Here is a 21,648-nt window from a genome sequence, read left to right on the forward strand (position 1 = left end):
GACAGCATTCCCCCTTCTTGGCTGTGTCCTGTGCAGCAGCTTAGGGATGGGGAGCACAACTCCACACACAGCTCCTTTAAAAAATGTTTTATTAACTTAGCCTGTTGTGGCTAAACAATGCTTTTCTGTATTCAAACAATATTTTAAAGACAAAACACATGAAAGTTGAATCCTTTCTTAACAGAGAAAGGAAGATCCAGTCACTGTTTTGCTCCATTTGATATTGTACTTGTTCTGAGTATAATGCCCAACCCTTTCTCGTCTGCCTGCAACCACTGCTCTACCCCTGCCATTACAGCAGGAACAGTGCACCTTGGCCGGTCAACAAAGAATAATTTGGCTTTTTTAATTAAACTCCTGTTTGTAATCCAGAAGGCTTCTTTGAGTGCAAGTCCTGCTCATTTATCTTTTTTGGGAAAGCCAAAGCAGCACTATGATCCTTCAAACATCACTGTCAAGACGCAGACAGCGAGGCAGCAACTGCCCAGCCAGGAGAGGGCTCCCACAGTTTAAGTGAATTTAGCAAGTGTTCTGTGGCAGCTGAACACTCCCCTGGCTTTGAGAAAAAAGTCTTCCCTAGAGGGTTCTGTTGAGTTTTTACAAAAGCTAAATTTAGTTAATAATGCTCATTTATATTGCACAATGGAATATAAGTGAAAATTTATAGTGGAACCAAGGAAAAATCTGAAGAGGAAAATTTGAAAACTTGAAGGACTTTACTGCAACAGTGAGGTATAAAAATAACACCACATTCTTGCACCCATTCAGCCCTCATCTTGGGGCTGGGGAACTGGACACTGACCAGACTGGTCTATGGTTTTTATCATTAAAAATCCTAACAATTGCACCATCACAGAGAGGGGTTATTCAGACACTGTACTGGATGTACTGGCCATGTTCTCTGCAGTAGGAAGGATGACTTCTTTTAAGTCCTGCAGTAGCTCAATCTTGTGATCCAGTCTTTTTCTGTTTTCCAGAAGTTTCTGGATTTTTTCTTCTGTTCCTATTATAAAAAAGGGATGAAAAGCTTTATTATTAAGGAATACAAATATTTTATTATTATACATAAATATTACTAATATAAAACACATTAGATATGCATTAACCTACAATAAAACCTTTGCCTTTCTGCAGCAATGCCTGTAAGTCACAACTCTGCACACCTGGTGTCTTCACAAAGAGCTGAACTCTGTGTCTGCTGAGAGCCTGGCTGGTGTGTCAGAGAAAGCACAGAGCAGGAGTCATGTCCTCTGCCACCCATCTATAACAGAGCTAGTTTTGAGATTAAATTTAAAACATCTCAGCATATGTAAAAATTACTAGTTTAGCTATTACTCCTCTGTGTTAACTGGCATATGAGTTTAAAGGTTTTGTTTTCAGAGCTTGTTTGTGTGAGAACTCCCCCAACAATGATGTATTTTAAATCTTTAAAGATACCATCTCTAAATTACACTCCTAAAGCAAATTTACAAGCCTAATGGATTTTAGCCAACAACAAAATTAAACCTAAAAACAGATGGTTTGGACAACTGCATTCAACAACTCGATTCTCAAAACCACAATTCAATAGCATTTATTCTCCTGCTTCTGGCAAAGTCATTATTGACGGTATCCTGATGGGATTACCCGAGTTGTTTACCTTATTTGCAAAGCCCTGCTTGACTGCATTTCTGCTTCCCTGTGCTGCTTCCATTTCCCTAATGTTAAAGATTATTGAAGTTAGTGAGAGCTCTGTAAAGAACCTGGCCAGTATTCAAAGCATTACCTTAACCTTACAGGGTTAATTCCGAGTTTTAAATGAAGCACCTGCTTTGTTCAGTTAGCAAGACACACAGAGGTGTTGGTGACCTCTGAGCAGCAAGGCTGGTCTGTGAACAACAAATGACTTTCTCAGTGTATGAGAATGTTGAGAGTTCAGATCCTAGTAAGAAGAAGACATTTTGTACAAACTGAATGTATTTTCCTTCTTTTGGTAGAGAAGATGTTGAAGAATGTCTCCAAAGTTCCAGGGAGAAGAGTGCAGAAATTCTCTTCGGATGCTTACCCTATGCCATTCAAAATAAAAAAGCCTTAACTGATTTGAAAAAAAAAAAAAATAGGAAATGAAAGCACTTTGGCCTTTTGCCTCCCTGCTGCTTCTTCCTCTGTAGTGAGAAAACAGAAAACACAGCCCCTGCTGCCTGTGGGTGGATGTGGAAGGTGATGGACATGTACATGTTTTTAAATACATTACCCAGAGTTGGGTGTGGCTGTTGAACACGGGCAGCCAGAGCACTGTTGGTGCCTGCTGCCCAGGGGAAATTCTGGTAGCCTTCACTGAAGAGGGACCTGGTGCCCCAGCCTAGCTCTGACTGGAGAGAAGGAGATGCCCCTTCCCTCTGCACTCAGGTGACACATACCTGAAGAAGTTTGACATATGCAAGTGGAAACAGGGAAAAAAAAACCCTCTTAAGAGAGTATCTGGATATGAATTAATTATCAGAAATGAACAAAGCAGCTCATCTGGTTAGAACATGGTGCCAATAATGCCAATGGTTATGAGTTCAATCCCCATTATCCCCCTATGGGCCACTTGAGTTGGTCTCAGTGATCCTTGTGGGTCCCTTCCAACTCAGAACACTCTGTGAGCTTGTTGATTCAGCATCTGGGAGAGCTACAGATGGAACACACACAACTCAGTTTCTCTCCTGTCAAAAGGATGTGGCAGAAATAGAAGTAGCCCAGAGAAAGATGCCAGTGCTGGGAATGACTGGCCTACAGAAATGTCTCCACAGGAAAGGAAGACAGGTAACAGATTGGGAACCTTCCACCTCATAGAGGAAATGAGCTGAAGGGAAAGAAAATGTATTTCTGTAAAATCAGGACTGGACTGAGGGACGTGGACCTGGAATGACTGCCTCGAGTGCTATGGGGCTCTAAGTGAAGGAAATGCACAACAGTTTTAAAATTAAATCTCATGGCCTTTGTCTCCACAACCTTTATCTGAATTGCAGAATTTGCTGCTACAAACCCCCTGAAAACAAATGCTGTCAAGGAGCTCAAAAGCTTCTGGCCAGGCTGCTGACCAGCACAGAGGAGAGAGAATCTGATGGAGGCATCCTGCCCAAGCAGGATGCACAACAGAACTGAAAACAAAACTAAAAGAAGTCACTTTCCCTTGGAGGAGGGGAACCTCCAACCTAGAAATCTGAAACTGCTGCTGAGGCAACAGCATATCCTGTGTGGAAAGTTTTACATGCAGTGGAGCTTGCAGTAAAGCTGCACACTGCAAAAGGAGTGTGGATCCTTGTAGATAAAAAGGGATTTTAAAAAGCCTTTTCACCAGTTACAGTTCAGAGTAGCCTTGCTGTGCTGGCATGTAAGGCTTTAGAACAGGATTTGCATGATGATTCAAGAAGTGACAAAAAGATTGAATTCAAAGCATGGCAGATGACCCAAAATCATCAGCTTGAAACACAGAATTTATACCAGTCCTACTTTATGTAGTCCTTGACTTAGTATGTCACCACAAAGCTAGCTAGAGATTATAAAAGATTATGGCAACAGTAACAATAAACAAAAAAAGAAGAAAAAATAGCAGCTGGTGATTTGCTTTCCCCTCTACAGTTTCACTTGTAATTAGCAAGGTTTTAATTTCTTTCTCACTGCTTCATTTTAAGAGCTCCTCTTGGATCAGTTGTGGAACCAACCTCATTATTATTGACCTTGAAATGAAAAGGTCTCAGAAAAGAAGATTGTGTGGTACAGGAAGAATTGAGCTGCTTGAGTTGGGGATTTGGAGAGGGGACAGCTAGTACCCATGAGAATCACATGGTTGTGTGCAGGGAGGTGCCAATATCTAGAGATTTTACAGTAAGCTGAGAAGAGGATAAAATAATTGATGCAGCAGTGAAAGAAACAAGTGTGATCCAAGGTTGTGTCACATGAGGAATTCCGAGCAGAGATGTTTTAATGTCCTCAGATGAGGCAGTGGTGGAACCTTGTGTCAGACAACTGCAACATTGGACACTCCAACTGCTGAAAAAGGAATTTAAGTGCAAGAAATGGGAGACTGAAGGGAGGAGCCTGGCTTTTTCAGTCAAGTGAAGGGGAAACAGCAAACATCATCTTCACATACTGAACCTCAACATTAGCTAATTAAAACCCTTTTCACCAGAATAAATTAAAGCAAAAGTTAGAACTGTTGGAAAGAGAAATGGGAAGCATGAGACTTGCCTGTCTAAAAACCAGCTTCAGCCTTGTTGCCTCAAACAGCTGAGAATCCAAGCCCCACAGTTTCCTTCCACACCAGTGCTCCCAAGTAACTGTTCCTGCCTTTGTTTGCATTTCACTCTGAGCATTCCCATCTTGTTTTTCAAAACACAACTGCCCCCCAGTCCAAGTGAGTTCTGCTGGCCTTTGCCTGCTGTGTTTCAGTGGAAAGCACTACTCTGACCAGCACTTGCCAGCCAGCAGCAGAGCTGTAACACTGGCATACTGCTGAAGGGAGGCTGTGGAGAAGGAACACAAATAAGCTGCAGGAGAGCGGAGCTCCCCTGGGGCGGAGACCCTTTGGCCTTTTAAAGCTGTGGAGCTGTGAGTGGATCCCTCCTTCAGGTCAGCCAGCCCTATCTGATATGCTGTATTTCTAAAGATTCAGCTAGCCATAGCTTTTATTCAACTGTTTATATAACACTGAGAAAAAAAGTTCCTTGGAATTTTCATTTTAAATGATTGTTCTATCAAAATTCTCATTAGAGTAACTTCAATGCCAAATCCCAGACCAGCTGCTCCTCTGAAAGCTTTTCTGCACATACCTGAATAAATATTTGTCAGTATATTTTCAAAGAGTCCACAGTCAAACAGTGCCATCACTGTCTCTTCATACTCTGGGGAAAGAGATAATTTGATGTAATACTACTGAGTAAAGGTTTACAGAGCCCTACATTAGAAGCACCACAAAACAGTAATTACTTTTTTTCCATCATACTGACTGCTCAAGGTTTTAAGGTATCTTCCTTCTCATATAATCTATATTGAGAAAAAAGGATCAAGTTGTCAATTCTTTCTTCTTAGTTTCATACCGAAGGTGATTCCTTTTTTGTGTCTGCACCACATGAACAGTGCATTTAAAGAAGAGCAATATACTTAAGTCATATTTCTTCAGTGTGCCAGGACTGCGTGATGGCAGAGCTGACTGTACCAACTCCTCCTGACACATCAGGTGAGGGGCTGAGCTATCCCTGTTTGCTGTTAAGAAATATCCAAGAATTACACCTCGATTTCACACCCAAGGCTTCTGCTGAAGCAAAATACAAAACACTCGCAGAGTTCAACTGGCACACAAGCTGCTCACGAAGGAAGACTTTCCAGGTGGAACATTTCACTTTCCATGCATGGGCTTCAGTTACTTTGCATAAAATAACCTTCTTTATGCAAAAGTATTACTCCTAACCTTGCAAAACTGGGAGGGCAGTTGGAGAGGAAAGGTCGAAATTTTCTTTAACTGCGTTATGGACAAAGCAATATTAGATTGGAATTCTTTAAAAACAAAGTATCTCACACAAGGTGATAAACCCATAAAACTCCCAAACAGACACTAACAGCTGACAGTACACTTGTAACAAATCATCCAAAGCCTTAAAATGAACATACTTAGGGATTTTCACTCAGAAGAGAGTGCTGATATTAACAGACAGCTGGTACCTCTGTGAAGCTGCCAGAGCAACAGAGACTTATGACCTAAATGAAACCTGGTCTCTTCAGGACCTCTCTGTTCCCCAGTTCCTGGGAGGAGAGGTTGGACTGAACCTTCCTATGCTTATGCCAACATGTAAAAGGTGGCTTCAAAAATTCAAGTCAGAAGGTCTCACTAGAGATGCTGAGTTGGCAGCTCCTATGTAATTTTGAGAAATAAGTTTCTTGGAACTTTCACTGTAAGTGGTCATTCAAAAGGGGAGGTAATTTACCTGCACAGCTGCAGAAATAAGGACTGAGTTATTTAGCACCATGCTATTCTCAGGAAGGTGGCCCAGGGCCAGGTGCCTGGGATTCAGATCTGCACCTCTACTCTGACAGCAGAGTCCCTGCTATGGGTCCCCTTGAAACATACCTGTTTCTGAAGTGTTGTCATCCATCAGTTTTTCCTGAGCCAGATGAAGTGTGTCCAGCATTTCTTCAAATATGTCATCCAGAAGCCCAGCTTGTTTGCACTTCTTAACAAAGTCTATCCGAACTGTTAAAACACAAAAGCATTCTCATACAGAAGTGATCTGTGAAGTGGGCTTTGCTCCCTCTCTTCAGAAACTAAAATTTAAGCCAAAGCCCTTCCACCAGTAACAAATAGTTTTGCAGATCTCTGGCTCCTCCAGCCACCCACACAGCCCTTTTCAGTAGGAACAAAAAGTAGCCAGGCAAACATAAGCACTGTGCTGGGTGTAAAATTCCCTAAGCTCTGGATTTGGCTTCGCTCATCACAAGCAAACAGCTCCACAGCTCTAAATGTTCCATTCCTAAAGCTCATGATACCCCCTAGTGATTTGTCTTGCTTGCAGTTTCACCAATCCTTAGGACCACACCATGGATTGAGCAGGCTAAAGCACAGAAAACAGTGCAATAAATGAACCAGGATTAGATTTGGTAAAAATTGAGGATACTTTTACTCCAAGTGATCTAGGCAACTAAACTTTTTTATTACAGCCCATTTTATATACCTACTTTGTCAGATTTGGATTGATAGAGAAATAAGCATTTTTTCTTTATCTCTGAGCAGCAGGTCAGCGACAAGTTTTAGTAAGATCAATGCAATGGGCTGCTCAAAAGCAAAGAGCCACTGCATGGCTCACAAAAGTCTGCCAGTCTGTTAAAAACAATGTCACATTTTACTGGAGACATTTGTGAGGAAAGAAATGCCTTCTCGCTTACACGAGATGCTCCACAAGTATTCTAGGATTCTTTATAAGTTTCCTGTTCTTTACAGAGGTAATGAAATTCAGAAAAGACCACTAGGCAGCCTCTTGCAATACCATGCCCACACATTAAGCATATCCATAGTGAGGTGAACAATCACCACTAGCACATTCCAAACTTCCAAGTGCTAGCAGAATCCCAACAAGCAACTGCAGCAGGAGCTTCAGGGTAACAAGAAAACTGCAGCACTGAAGGACAGCTCCTGTGATCCATCTCACTGTTGTAATACCATATGTATGCAGTGAAAGCCTATATTGTGTTAGGCACCCTGTGTACACCCAGGCTTCCAAAGGCAAGAAGTGCAGCCCCCTCCTCAGAGCACCTCCTCTGTTGATGCCTTCCTGGGTTCCCACTCCAGATTTAACTGTTCTGATACATATGGTGTCGGCTGTCTGTCTCTGCCCCCACACATGCTCAGGATGGCTCTTGCACGCTGGGCTTCAAAGGATGAGACTGGACGCTAGGTTTTTTCGGTCTTCAGAATTGTTTATTATTTCTTATCTATAAAGTCCTTTCTCTGCCCGAAGGATCTGACCAGCACGGCAGCCAAAGGCACTCTGCCCACCCCCAAGGCGGCCGCATCTTTTATAACAAAAACTACGTATATCATATTTACCTTTTGTCCCCAATACCTATCATCTTCGTCACTAACTACACTCTCATCCCAGACCAATCCCCAAATGCCAACACCACTCCAGAAGATGGAAGACAGGAAGAAGAAAGAAGAGCCTGGTGGCACACCCTGATTCCTCCATCTTGTCTCTACAACCCCCCTGTACCAAACCCCCAAAATTTGTGATTCACCCTATAATGATATCTTCTCTTCACCATTTACACCCGAGTGATTCTCGCAGGTTCCATTTCCTCATACATCGGTGGCACATCTCTAGATGGATCAAAATCAAGCCACCAAGTGCTTTTGGCAACATTCCAGGACTCCCGAGCCCCCCAAGGGTTCTCTCGGTAGCTCTGGACATCAAGAGTGATGTGCTGAGCTCCCACAATACAGAGGAGCAGCATCTGGCAGAGGCACCCCTGTCTGCAGGAGACAGAGCTGAACACAGCAGCCAGCCAGAGTGGGGCATTCCCATCTGAATCAACAGCTCACATCACACAGCAAGTCTCACCACAGGCATTTGTTTGCTGCACAGTTATTCTGCAAATCAGACTTCTGCTGCAACACCAGAGCACAGAGAACCACTTATCTCAGAAGAATCATAAAAATACATTTGCAGCACAGAATTTGCTACCAGCCATCTCCAAGCTCTGCACTTGAACATAACAGATCACAGTACCTCCTAGTTGCTCCATAAAGTTATTACCAAATGTCCAAAATATCAGAATAAGGCTCCTTAAGACTGAAGTTAAAGAGAGCATCCTTTCATCAGGCCCAAGGTCCTGCAGGGAATACTGCTAACCTTACATGGACACTGTGGTTCCACGTTAAGTGTGTTGCTTATATACACTCCCTACATACATATTACAATTTATCCATTATCATAAATCCCACCCCAGGTTCCCGGATAATAAGTCCTTTGTTCCATCTATCACTGCATTCTTGAGCCACATATCTTCTTCTTGTCTTCCCACTGTCCTTTCTGGAGGAGCAGTGTTTGCATGCCTTGTTTCTCTGCTAAGTTTCATAGAAACAGTAAAAACTGAATTAACCCTTCTGGTATCAAAGTGAGTCTCACCTTTATGCCTGTTGTTTTTTCTTTTTAGTATTTGTAAACTGTTTTCTTCTGCTGTCTCTTCTGTACTCTGTAAGAAAATCAAAACAATGTATTTTTACATCATGCTGGCATTTACTGTTGCTGTCATTACCATTCTTGTGTCTTAGCAGAAAGCAGTCCACATGTCTGTGAATACAGTCAGCTTCTCTGAATGGCTAACAACATTCCTCTGCAGACATTCTATTTTGAAAATGGAAGCAAAAACTGCTTCAAAGCAAAAATGCTTTAAGAAAAGCTAAACACCTGGGACACCACCTTCCTTAACCACTGCATTTACAAATAGCAGAGAAGTTAACAAATGCCTACTGGGAACTCCCAAAGCTCTTTCTGAACACTGTCAGAGTACTTTGGTAAGGAAGTCCTTTGCCGTAGCAGGTGTGGGTCCCCTGTTTTAGTACGACTGAAATTCAGAATTACCATTTCTTCTGTGATGGTGGGAGGTGTCAATGTACGTCTTCTTTTCTTATTAGCTGCATCTAGGAATCAAGAAACAACAAACTAACAAAAGTGACAACCTCAGACTGACCATCACACATCGTTTAAATTCCTTCTTTTCCCAAAAAGCTAAGGAAGTAAGGCCCTTTGAGTGGCAAGGCAGAAATATGTTTCAGCTTCCCCAAAAACCTGTCATTTCAGCAAAATTCACACTGTTTCCATTAAGGAAAATTGCAAGCATCAGCCAACCATTAGGAAAAAAAGCAAATCATTATAGCATTAGGATATCACTTAACCTTTTCAACTCAGTAGATTTTTAATTGTGGCAGAGTGAACTTATTCCTCCTGGCAGCAGCACCACCTCTAGGTGGTAAAAAAACTGTGTGGTTTCTTTTCCAAACAATTCTTACATATGTTAATACAACCTCAAAACTAAGACCACATAAGGAATTACTTAGGTGTGTCAAAGACATACAAATGGCATTAGTGTTTTCATCAACATAAGGACTCTCCCAGAGAACTTCCGGAAGCCATTTGACTTGTCAGTTTAATATCATTTATGCTACAAAGTGTTTGTAGTGATGTGCTATGAGATCTCTGAAAAATTATCTCTGCTTTCACTGAATCCTTTCCATCAACATGCACCAAACTCTTGCCAACATCACAACTAGCAGCTTTTGGAAACTGCTACAGTATCACGAGCAAAGAAGGACACCTCTGGCAAGGAAGACATGGCAGGAGCAGAGAAAGGCAGAGAAGAGTAAAACCACCCACCAAAACCTGAATGTTTGGTGTACAGTGGTGTTTGGTACACAGTGGGGTTATACCTCCCCTTCTCTGTTTAATTCCAGAACCTCTGGGCAGTACTTAGTAAGGCCCTTCTGTTGGGGAAGATGAAACAAGAAAGCCTTACAAATATGATTGCCTGGCAAAAGATTTTGAGAATATAGAAACTATAAGCGAGATTGAAATGAAAGCAAGCTTTGACATCTCTTAGTTACTGAACAAGAGGAAAACAATGGTGTGGCCGGCTGAAGGTAATCTCCTTTTGATGATACAAGACCCTCTGCAAGCAGGCAGGTCCAAGGGTCTGAGCAGATCCTGCCAGCTTGGCAGAAGGGGTCCGAAGAGTAGTTTTTAGAGTTTAAAATGTAGCACAATATGGTAATGTAGTGATTCTTATAGGCTGTATGTAAATGCTATAGGATTTGTATGCTGTACTAGATTGGTTAGTGAGAATTAGAATATTCAACACAGAAGATGATATATTGTATTGTAACGAGAACTTTGCTCTCTTATGCTCTTGCTTTTGCTCTTGTTCTCTTGCTTTTACTCTTGCGCTCTTACTTTTCTATGCTCTTAGCTCTTGCCTTTTTACGTTATTACCCTCTCATCCTTTCTCTTCTCTCAGGCCTGCTCCGAGCTGCAGCTGGCAGCTCCCAGCAGGGCCCTGTACCCACGCCCTTTGCAATAAACCGCAAGTTCCACGACTTGGCTTCAGAGATCACTCGTCTCCATCCGTCCCGACCGTGCTACCCCCAGTCTCGCCTACACCCTTCCTGTTAGAAATCATCCTATCAAGAGGAATGAGGAGGCACTGTTGTACATGGAGGCTGTGGAAACAAGTTTGGGCTTTGGGTGCTGTACATTTGCATTTCTCACGGGCTGAAAGGAAACTGGTCTCTCACTTCATCCAAACCAAACCTGTAAGGCCAAATTTGGGACAGTGTGGGAGATACTGCTGTAGGTACAAGTGTTCCTTGCTGTCCAGCATGGTATTTTTGACACATGATGGGATTTTCTGAGCTCTCCCTGATATCTGCTGTAAGGATATACAAGAGAAGCACAGTCTGAAGAGCAGCCCAGCTCCTCCTTCCCTGCACAGTGCTGGCTGCTCTCCTGCATTTGTCAGTCTTTACTCTGTCCACATCCAACTCTTCCAGTTAAACAGAGGTTGGAGCCTGTTTCCAAGTCCAGGCTGCTCTCACATCCATGCTGCACAGAGCTGCAAGGAGAATTCTCGGCCCATAAGACACCTTATCCCTTTCCAATCACACAACAGAGCTCTGACATTCCAGCATAAGAATATTGTATGAACCAAGAATAAGGGGATCTTCCTTGACCCCCTTTTCTCCAAACTATGAAGCAGGAGACACTGGGCTTGGGGAACCAAGTGTCTTCTACTCAGCCCTTCCACTTGCTCCCCACTTCCCAGGGTACAGCTACCCTCAGAGGTAGAGAAGCTCATTCAGGAGGCAAGGTAGACACTGCTAGCAGAATCCATTTATCCCTCATATACAGAAGGTCTCTAAATTAAGTGCCTCTGGAAGAATTCCTCTAGGAAAAAACTCTCCTCTCAGGGAACAATACATATGCAGCATTTGAAGACACAAAACCCATCCAGGATCTAAAGGAGGGGCTACAAGAAAGCCAGAAAATGACTTTGTACCAAAGCATATAGTGACAGGACAAAGGGAGATGGCTTCTGACTGAAAGACAGCAGGCTTAGGTTAGATATAAAGAAATGCCATACTGTGAGGGTAGTGACACTCTAGAACAGTTTGTCCAGAGAAGTTATGGATGCCCTGTCTCTGGAAATGTTCAAGGCCAGGCTGGATGGGGCTTTGAGAACCTGGTCTAGTGGAAGGTGTGCCTGCCCAAGGCAAGTAGTCTGGAACTACATAATCTTGAAAGTTTCTTCCAACCCAAATCATTCTGTGATTCAACCTTGTAAGACTTAAGTACTCCTGATGAACAAGGTCTAGAGGGCTGGACCTAATGCCTGAATATTATCTGATACTGGAAACAAAGCAGTCCTGGGCCTGTCCAGTACTTGCACCTGGGACCCTGGGCAGCCCAACAGACACTGACAATCATTAGACCACAGAAATCAAAATCATTTTGAAAAGGGAAGAAAGGTCAGGATTCAGAACTATGGATAAGTAAAAAGCAAAGCTACTAAGTAAACTAAGAGGATGCATTTGGTTAGTGAAGCACAGCAATTTCAGACACTAAACAGACTGTATGTCTGGCTAAGAAGTGAGCCAGGGGGGTTGGAAATTAATTTAGGGTAGAAATTAATTTTGGAGTTAGGATAGCTGTTTTAGATTATGTATGTTGCTTAACCTGCTCAGCTTGTAACTTGCTGTGCTTGCAAAGGCCTGCGAACATGGAAAAAGGAGCGCAGGGATCCTGATAAGAAGAGCTCATTACCCATAAGAAGGTAAAGGAATGTGAGGCCTGCTGGAGATAAGAGAGGCTCCTCAGAGCTTGCAGCTAGCTTCAGAGACATCCCGCATGTGCCCAGCACTGAATAAATACATACCTACCTTACGACTTTTACAAGTTGTGGAGTCTTTCCACAAAGCCCCAGCCCTCATAAATAAAAGCTTAAATAATAATCACCTAACCCATCTCTTAAGTGTCATCAGGGTGGAGCAAGACTGTCAAGAAGATTGGCCAAAATTTGCTAGACTTTGGTGGGAGCACACCACTGTCAGCACAAGTGCTTAGAGATTGATTGAGTTAAAATTCAAAGTGAAGGCCAGTTTAGGAGCCACTTTACTGTGAGCAGAATTCTCTGCATTAGGCTAACAAGGTCCAGCTTTGGTTGGGATTTCCAAATACCTCCGAATCAGGAAGGGCCAGGACTGCCAAACGAAGCTGCATTTCTGCAGCACGGGAAGCAATCCTTAAACAGGGATTGTACAATCCTTCTGTTACACTTAAAAAGCTCTTTGGGATCCTTCAGAATGAAAGGCCCTATTTTAAAAACTACTGCAGTAAATACAGAAGATGCAAATGGGAATGTCTGCACGACCACAGATAAAATCCCAAGGTGACCTCTCCTGTAACAGCCTTTTCCTTGCTAATCTAGTGCAAACTTGTGTGTGGCTCTCCTGCCTTATATAGATTTTACAAGCTGCTTGGGCCTACTTGCCCAAAAAAAAGTAAGAATGATGCCATTAAGGATTGGGTCCATCGTGGTTTAAGTCAGTTTTCAAGGAGATTCGGGAGGATTAAATTTTAACTTTTCCCACTTCAAAAAAACCTTGATTTTTGTGCATTCATGTGGATCTTAACCAAACCACTCTTGCAAGATTAAAAATCCACCACCCGATATGAAGGTGGTAATACTTATCTTGTTATTATGAATTACTGATTGTAGGATGCAAACTTTTAAAACAAATGAAATCAATGAAGTTATTAAAGAAACTCACCATGGCGATTGGTCCTATTCCCCGGGTCATGTTTTGGGCAGAACACTCTAAAAATGAAGTTCAGTTTTGAGAAAAAGAGAAGAAGTATAAATAAATATGCAAACAGAGTTATGTTAACCTCTTTTAACAGGTATTTCCCCTCTTTCCACCGAACATAAACTGAAAGACAGTCCAAAAAAACCAGAATTTTTGTTTAGCATTACCCACCTCAAAAATCACCTGCTTTAAAGTCCCGTGCATGCACAACCTTGTATCTGTACTCCTAGAGCCACAGTGGAGTCTCAGCACTGAAGCTCTGAATGATCAGCTCCATCAGCCCACCCTGTCCAGGCCTGCCCACTGTTCAGGCCCTGAGTCAGACACATTTCATGCGTGTGGCAATCACTGTGTCAGAGACACTGAAATGAGATTAACGCTCCCAAGGTGAAACGCCACAGTCCTGACACTGCTCCATCACAGCAGCTCTGCCCCACACGGGCCAGGAGCCTCCTCAGACACATCTGCCCAGCATCACCTTCCATTCCTTAGCCCTGCAGGGCTGGCAGTGCCACATGGCACCACCACGCACTCACTCGCCTGGAGATCTCTGTGCCCCTCCCTCCCGCTGCCCTGTGCTCATGGAATGGCCCCCAAATCCTGAGTATGTGGGGCACTCCCATGTGAGATCCACTAGCTTAAAGCTGCTCAGACCATTTGTTACTTAAAGACTTCAGGAATACATGAAATGGGAATATTTTCAGTGGTTCTAAGAGAGCAATGTGAATTCCTTGGAAGAGGCAAAATGAAACAAATTTATCTGAAAATATTCCTTATCTTTTTGGATACAATAATGTGCAGAGAACATGAACCAGCTTTTATAACATGCATTTCTTAGAGAAGGATCCCAAGTCACTTTTCAAGTAAAAATGCCTTGTCAGGAGCATGGCTTAGTTTATCTCTTCCTTACAAATCTACTTGCCAAGACTGCTGCAATTTTTAAAGGGAACTGCATTTACTAGGGCATTTTCTAATTATTGTCATTCTTTTAACAAAAACAGAAGCACTGGCCTTAGAAATGCAGACTGCTGGCTTGATGAGGAACTTATTTGCATGAATGCATCTTGAAGCACAACGAATCAGATTTAGGTATGCCTAACAATGCAATCAGAAAGGTATATACAGGACACACCTTATTTACCTCTCTGAATTTCTAATACTGCCCTTTGGAGAATGGTTTTTATTCCTCCCCTGCCTTTGGTTCTAGTCTTTCACAGTAAAAACAACCCATCCTTACAAAGTACAGACAGTATATTTTACTACTCAGGCCACTTTATTTGGAAGCACTCCCCTACTATCATTTTTGCAAGACAGCAGTGCAAATTGCACTGATTTCTCCACCTCTGCTCTTACTGGCCACTTCCACAGCACCATATGCTTTCTCTTTTTATTCTGCTCCATTTGTTTTGATGATCACTACCCATCATCACAACGACGGCAACTCAGAATTTAAAGCCACCAGCTCTGCTTCTCTCAAAGTAATTCTTCTTTTCAGTATATTTCACCATGAAAATGTGCAGGGGCTGTCAATCCACATCCACTGTTTTTCAAGTGTACTCTCCAATAATTTCAGCTAGCTACAATTTTTGTACTTTATTTACACCACTGCTACTGTGTAAAAGTCTTTAGGTTCAAATCCTTGAAAGCTGTCCTAGTATCCTTCTCTAATCCAGTCCTTTTCCAGCTTCTCAATACAGGCTGCTATAGCCTAGTTTCCTAGGCTGTCAGTGTCCCACAGTGACTTCAAACAAGACATTTTTAAGGGTCCCTCTTACAAACCTCCAAGGTCACCAGCTCCAAAATGACACCAAACCAAACTGTATATGCAAGCACTATGTATCTAGACTGCTGTCAGTCCCACTTGTTTTTCAACATCTTGAGTTCAGTCTTCTTGAGCCTGAGTTATCCTTTCTAAAGCTATAAGATGAAAGCCATTTATACAGTGATCATAGAAAGTTTCCATCTTCCCAGTTATACTCTTTCATGAGCTTTGAAGATTCACAAAGATTTTACAGTTCCTATCCTCCCTGCACAGCTGGGCTTACAGCCTTGCACAGATGCATTCATTTTAGACAGAGTGCTGTGAACCAGCCAGGAGTGCAAGTCACTTGACACAAAAGGACCCATCTTCCACCGCTACCAAGGACTGCACTAGTCTACCCCTTTCTGAAACAAGTAGCAATTAGATGATCCACAAGTTAATCTAACACAACCTGTGACTTCTCTGGCCTTGCACAGAAATGAGCATCAGGGCTTTTATGCATCTCAGACTTTATTATAACTTCAGCATTTCAAAAGGTCCCTGAAGCCCCAATTTTTCAACTCCTTCATCTGCATCCTCCAAACAATTTGTTTCATCTGTCAACGGCAATGCAGGCAGCCCAAAGGCAGTGGACACCAGGACTAGCATGATCAGGACAGAAAATTGACTTAGCATGCACTCAATCATGTTATTGCTAGCAACATATTTGACATACAAGGCCTTCCCATACAAGGTGGGAAACAAAGTTCTTTGCTAGCATGGGAAGGGAAAATTACCTGAATGTGACTAACGTGAGCAGACCTAGAAGTGCTATAACCTGCTCTTTGCTCAGACCATGTTTACTGGCGCTTCTGAACCAACAAAAAAATTAGAATCTGAGTGAGATTAATAAAAGTCTTTATTCTTGAAGATTGGCTAAGAGTCAGTAAAGACTGACTTTCTCAGTTTTTGCCTTGTTATCTTTCAGTGATGTTATAGGCTCAAGCACTAAACAGATTCCCTCCCACTGCAGTAAAGTTTTTCTGTGAAATGAAAACATTTCTCCCGCAGTTTGCAAACAGAGGATCAAGCATCGCTTTAGGAGAGGGGAACTTCCTTCCTTCCCTAAAAACCCTTTAAGCCCCACCCAATGAAGTCCCTCTTGCTGACACCCCAGAGGCTGGCAGTGACAGTGGGAGGACACTGGCTGAGGTACCTGTAGATGCCGTTGACCTCGTCGGTCTCCACGGCTGCATCGTCGCAGAGCGCGCAGAAGAAGTGGTAGCTCCTGCGGCACGTGCGCTTCTCGCAGCCCACCGTGGCCCCCTTCTTGTGGCAGAAGTTGCACGCCTGCAACAGGAGGGGGTTCACCAGGTAAATGTCACAGGCAGCTACTCCAAATCCCACCAGACAGGGCAAATGCCGTTCACTGTGGGAAAATCCAGTATTCCAAATCCAGTATTCCATTGCAAGTCACCTCTGTGTAATTCACTCCTGCAAACACCTACCCTGGTCATTACTGCAGCCACCTTTTTGCTATCTTACCTCTATTTCATACTGATAAATTTGTAAAATGAGCCAAAGAGCCACGTGAAGGCACTGAGCAATTTTCCCAAGTTATTTCAACATTAATTGGTGTTAATGTTTGTATTCATGTTTTCTAGGCTAACTTCATAATGAAAAGAGTTCCTCTCAGGACATGGGGGAGGAGGGCAGCTGAAGACAAAGGCAATTAAAAAACCCCTCATTTAAATCATCGTATTTCTGCTAAACTCAGAATGTGTTCCTCTTTACAATTGTGGATTGCATTATTTTGTTTCAGATGCTGGCTTAGGTCTTTACCAAAGTCTCAGGAAACTTTGACTAAGGACATAAAAGCCAGGAAAAAATCCACCTGCATTTTAATACAGAATGAACTAAATTCCACCAAACCAAATGTTAAATCAATGAGTCCAATGCTGAAACCTGTAATTTCCCTAATCTTAATAGATCAGAAGGATCAGTTATTTGAATGGGGTTTTTTAAAGCACAGAACAGGCCAGACAACCTTTGACAGTATGAGACAGGACTAACTGCAGACTCAGAAACATTTCCTTACCAGCCGCTTTCCTCTCCTGAGCTCCTTTAACACCGATGACACATCAAACCTTATTTCCAGATTTTCTGGGTTCTGATCTTCAGATTCCACAAATCCTGAGGAAAATAACTAAAGACAAAAGAGATAGTTTTAAGAAGTAAGAATGATTCAGTCACCAGTGCTGAAAAGAGACAAGGAGTACATCTTTTCTTCTTGCACTTGCCCTACCTAAGAAGGCTGATTTTTCTCTGTGTTAACAAGAGGTTTCACCTACACTGAACAAGGAGCTAAGCTTAAACATTTCTGCAGCCAAAAGAAGTTCCTCCTTCCACACAGGAGATTTCACATAATCTGAACGCAAACTAAGAAAAGATAATAAGGTGAGAAAGTTAACTTATTAAAAACAGGAACAAAGAAAATGTGAAATTCCAGGGTGCCCAGAGTAAGGATGAGAAGATCTTCAGGCAAAGATCTCCACACCTTAGACATCGTATTATGTGCTCAGCTGTTCAGACCTATAGCTGGATGCAACATTTCTCTGTAATAAGATTTCCATGCAGCTCAACGCTGACAACAGCTGACTGCAGGAAAAAACCAGAAACATTATACACATCCTGGGAGAAACACACTAAAAATGCACACATGCACACTCAGGCCACTTTAATTCCCATTGAACTGCTGAGCCATGACAGTGAATGAGGAAGGGGAAGTTCTTGGCAAATATTTCCTAAGCATTACATGTAGCTAAGTCCAAACAAAAGGGAGCTACCATTTCATCAACTAGCAGGCACAGTCTGTCTGCTCAGAAGGTGATAGCTGACTGCAAAAAAACCCAAACAGTGCAAACAAGCCCAAGGCAGAGAAATGAGTAAAGCTGCGGGGAGGAGAAAGAAAGTAGAAAAAAGAAAAAACAGAGAGAGGGAGAGAGAGAGAAGTTTTAACATTGGAGAAACATTAAAGCCATAATAAAACCTGTTTCAAACAAAACATTCAAGTGCCATAAAACAATGCTGTTGTGAAGCATTCTGATAAAAGTAACCAACCAAAAAAGAAATCAGAAAAATAAAGATGTAGACATAACAATTGTGGGAATAAGAAGGCTGGGACAGTGACAGCCAGAAAGCTGCTCTAGCAGCAATCTCCTGCATGAAATGGCCCTCAGCTATATTCTCCCTCTGCTGAAGGGAGAATACAGCAGCTGTAATTGATTCTGCACTCCAAGAACCAGCTCCACCAACATTCCAGAATAAAGGGGAAGCAAGAAGAGTAGAAGGATCACAACACACTTAAGAGATTCACAGATATTTTTATGTAATGAGCTTCTGATATTTTTATTCCTTATTTTAAATAAGGGACACACTGGAAAGTTTTTTAACCATTAAGTGATACGGATGTTTTCCTGCAAAGGTTTAAGTATATAACTTTGTGTGGTCTGAGAATCCTCATCCAAGAGGATGAGTCTCAACACTGCCTCAGGAAGACCTATTCCTGTTGCTAGACCATATGTGGTCTTTGTGGTGTTTTCATGTGGGTCTGGGACCACTGCTCAGCAACAGACACACATGAAAACACCACAAATCAACAGCTCCAGCTGTGCAGACACATCCTCTCCTGCTCCAAAATCCTGGCCGAGCCCTGTTGCTTTTTAAGGTTTTCAGTCTAATATAAACTTGCTAGTTTGAGAAACCAGCCTTTCAATCCAGACATCATTGCACAACCAAAAACAGATAAGCAGTGGAAACTTCCCCCTTATCCCTTCTCCACTTCTCTTCAGTACTGACCAGCTAAAGGCACTCACCAGACAATCCTGATGAGCTGCAATATTTCTCTCTGTGGCGATATACATCACAGAGCCAGCCTCCCCTTCCGAACAAAACGCACATGTTGTTCTCACCATCTTCGCCATTATCCAGAAAGCACCTAGAGCAGGAAAACTGGGACAAAACACAAAGCAATTGACAACTTCCACAGGCCAAGCAGGACAGAGGAAAGCAGAGCCTGCCAAAACCTGCCCTCTAACTGCTCCTTCACCTACATCCCCTGACCCTGGGTGCTTTGCTTCTCCAGGAACAACTACCAGTAGAACAGGAAAAGCCTGCACTTAGCACAGCAGCGGGATGGAAACCAGATCCCAGGAGCTCCAGCAATTAGAGCGGGAGAAAGAGTGGTTCATCTCCTCTTGGAAAGTCACTACCAAGTCATAAGGGGTAATACAAGAGTTTTCAAGCTTGCTTGAAATATCTGGTCCAAAAACAGATCCAAGAGCAGCCTGGCAAGTCACGCTCTAAGGTATGAAACTCCTTTTATTTGGAGGAGGGCAATCACTCATAGTGTTTTCTTAACCTGCTGCCATGTGTGGGTCTGCGTGTCAACAAAGGACAGAAGAACAGATGTCCCCAAGCTCTGGGAGTTCACAGGAAACAAGGAAGAAATACTAATTTATTGCTGTAAGAAGGATGCAGCAAAGTAGTGTGGAGAGGTCTACAAGTAAATTGGGGAACAAGAAAAAATCTTAAGTGAGAGATTCAAACATTCTCTCTCAACAAGGCGAAATACTAACAGGAGTGACAGAATTTTCCCTGAGCCCTGGGAATTGCCCCATGGACACTTGTTATCTTTTCTTGGCCATATACACTCAAGTCATAACTGTTCTTCACAAAGCCTTTCTCCATCAGCTGCAAAATTCTGAGGCCATCTACATACTTCACAAAAGCAGTCTAAGTGTTTCTGGACAAGCCTTTACACATCCCCCATCAGCAGGTGAGAGCATCACCCCACAAAATTTGCAGCAGAAATTTTACTTTTTCTGTGTTTGTTGTGCAAGTCCACCACAGAAATCTTCAACAACTTCCCACTCCTACAAGGTGTGATACTCCAAACTATTCTCTGCTGGAGATGTCACCTCTGAGAGCACAAACTCCTGTCCGACAAGGGGGAAGAAAAATCCGTGTTTACTTTCAAAAAATAGGAAGATCTGAAGTTAAATTATTCTAGTGAGAGGTAGTAAGGCCCAAGCACAAAACAGGCAGGAAATCTCATAATCCAAAAAATCCTGCAACCTTTTTCTGAGTTTCAACAGACAAACTGTTTTCATTAGCTCCCATTCCCCTTGCATAAAGCAGACTGGGTAGCCCCAAGTGAAAGCACCACTAGAAGATAATTTTTTATGTTTTTTCCCCTTTGGCTTACACAATTTACTTGTAATCACAAGTCACTTTGCCTTTACACACAGCTGGGAGTTTTTTTTCTCTCTGTCCTTCTATATCTTGTAAACAAGGCAGGGTAGAAACTGACTTCCAGTACCCATCTATACACTGACCATCATAACACTTTCAGAACCTGAGCAATCAATAAATACAATAGAGACAAACAGAAACACAAGGACATATTAGGACTAGAATAGGAAGAAAGTCAAAAGAATGAGCTAGAGTTTGAATGGCCTGTAATACAGCAAAAGCTCTCTGCAGCAAACCAATAGCTGGAATCAATGCAGACACATAGCGCCTGCTCAGGTCCAGTCAGAGGATCCAGCTCTAGAAATTTTTTAAGGAAGGGGCTAAACATGGACTTTACAATCTCTGGTGTTCTTACAGGCTCCAGAGAAATCCTGGTGCTGATGGAGGACAGAAGACACTTGATCATGATCAGCCTTGGGCTTACTCCAGCACTTTTCTAGGAATCCTGAAGCAGTGGAAGCCCAGCTCTTGGCCATTCCTCTGTGCAGACACAGCCAGCCTGCACCTAGGGCCCTGTTTAGCCCTGTATCCTGTCCCCCTGCGGTGGGTTGGCCCTGGCTGGATGCCAGGCACTCCCTTGAGCCACTCTATCACTCCCCTCCACCCTATCTCTCCCCCTTCTAGGAAGAGAAAATATAACAAAGGGTTCATGGGCTAAGGACAGGGAGAGATCCCTCACCAAATGCCATCACAGGCAAAGCAGACTCAGCTTGGGGATAATTAACTGAATTTATTACTAACAAAATCAGAGCAGGATAATAAGAAATAAAATAAATTTTAAAACCACCTTGCCCTCACCCCTCCCTTCTTTCCAAACTCTACCTCCAACCCCCAAGAGGCACCAGGAGATGGAGAATGGGGGTTATGGTCAGTCCATCACACATTGGTCCTGCCACACTCAAGGAGAGTCCTTCCCCTGCTCCAGTGTGGGGTCCCTCTCAATGGAGACAGTCCTCCACAAACATCTCTCTGTGAGTCCATCCCATGAATAACAGTTCTGCATGAACTGCTCCAACGCAGATCACTCTGCCATGAGGTGAAGTCCTTCAGGCACAAACTGCTCCAGTGTGGGTTCCCTCAAGGGTCACAAGTCCTACTGGGAAACCTGCTCCAGTGCGGGCTCCCTCTCCATGGGTCTGCAAGTCCCTGCCAGGACCCTGCTCCAGCATGGGCCTCCCACAGGGTCACAACCTCTCTCAGGCACCCACCTCTTCCACAGGCT

At 42.9% G+C, this 21,648-nt stretch overlaps 1 protein-coding gene across 1 annotated transcript in view; it reads right to left on the bottom strand.

Moving 5' to 3' along the window:
- Positions 1–72: 72 nt before the first annotated feature.
- Positions 73–21,648, bottom strand: part of SETDB2 (SET domain bifurcated histone lysine methyltransferase 2) — a 48,350-nt gene continuing 26,774 nt past the window's right edge. The window contains exons 17-25 of the mRNA XM_059840307.1: positions 18,989–19,124; positions 17,212–17,319; positions 16,330–16,463; positions 13,337–13,383; positions 9,099–9,157; positions 8,643–8,709; positions 6,092–6,214; positions 4,797–4,868; positions 73–1,003 (exon numbers count right to left, since the gene is read on the bottom strand). Of these exons, the coding sequence (XP_059696290.1) occupies positions 864–1,003; positions 4,797–4,868; positions 6,092–6,214; positions 8,643–8,709; positions 9,099–9,157; positions 13,337–13,383; positions 16,330–16,463; positions 17,212–17,319; positions 18,989–19,124 (886 nt within the window). The 3' untranslated portion in view covers positions 73–863. The remainder of the gene's footprint in view (positions 1,004–4,796; positions 4,869–6,091; positions 6,215–8,642; positions 8,710–9,098; positions 9,158–13,336; positions 13,384–16,329; positions 16,464–17,211; positions 17,320–18,988; positions 19,125–21,648) is intronic.

This window comes from Haemorhous mexicanus, chromosome 2 (assembly GCF_027477595.1).
Source record: "Haemorhous mexicanus isolate bHaeMex1 chromosome 2, bHaeMex1.pri, whole genome shotgun sequence".
Lineage (NCBI taxonomy): Eukaryota > Metazoa > Chordata > Aves > Passeriformes > Fringillidae > Haemorhous > Haemorhous mexicanus.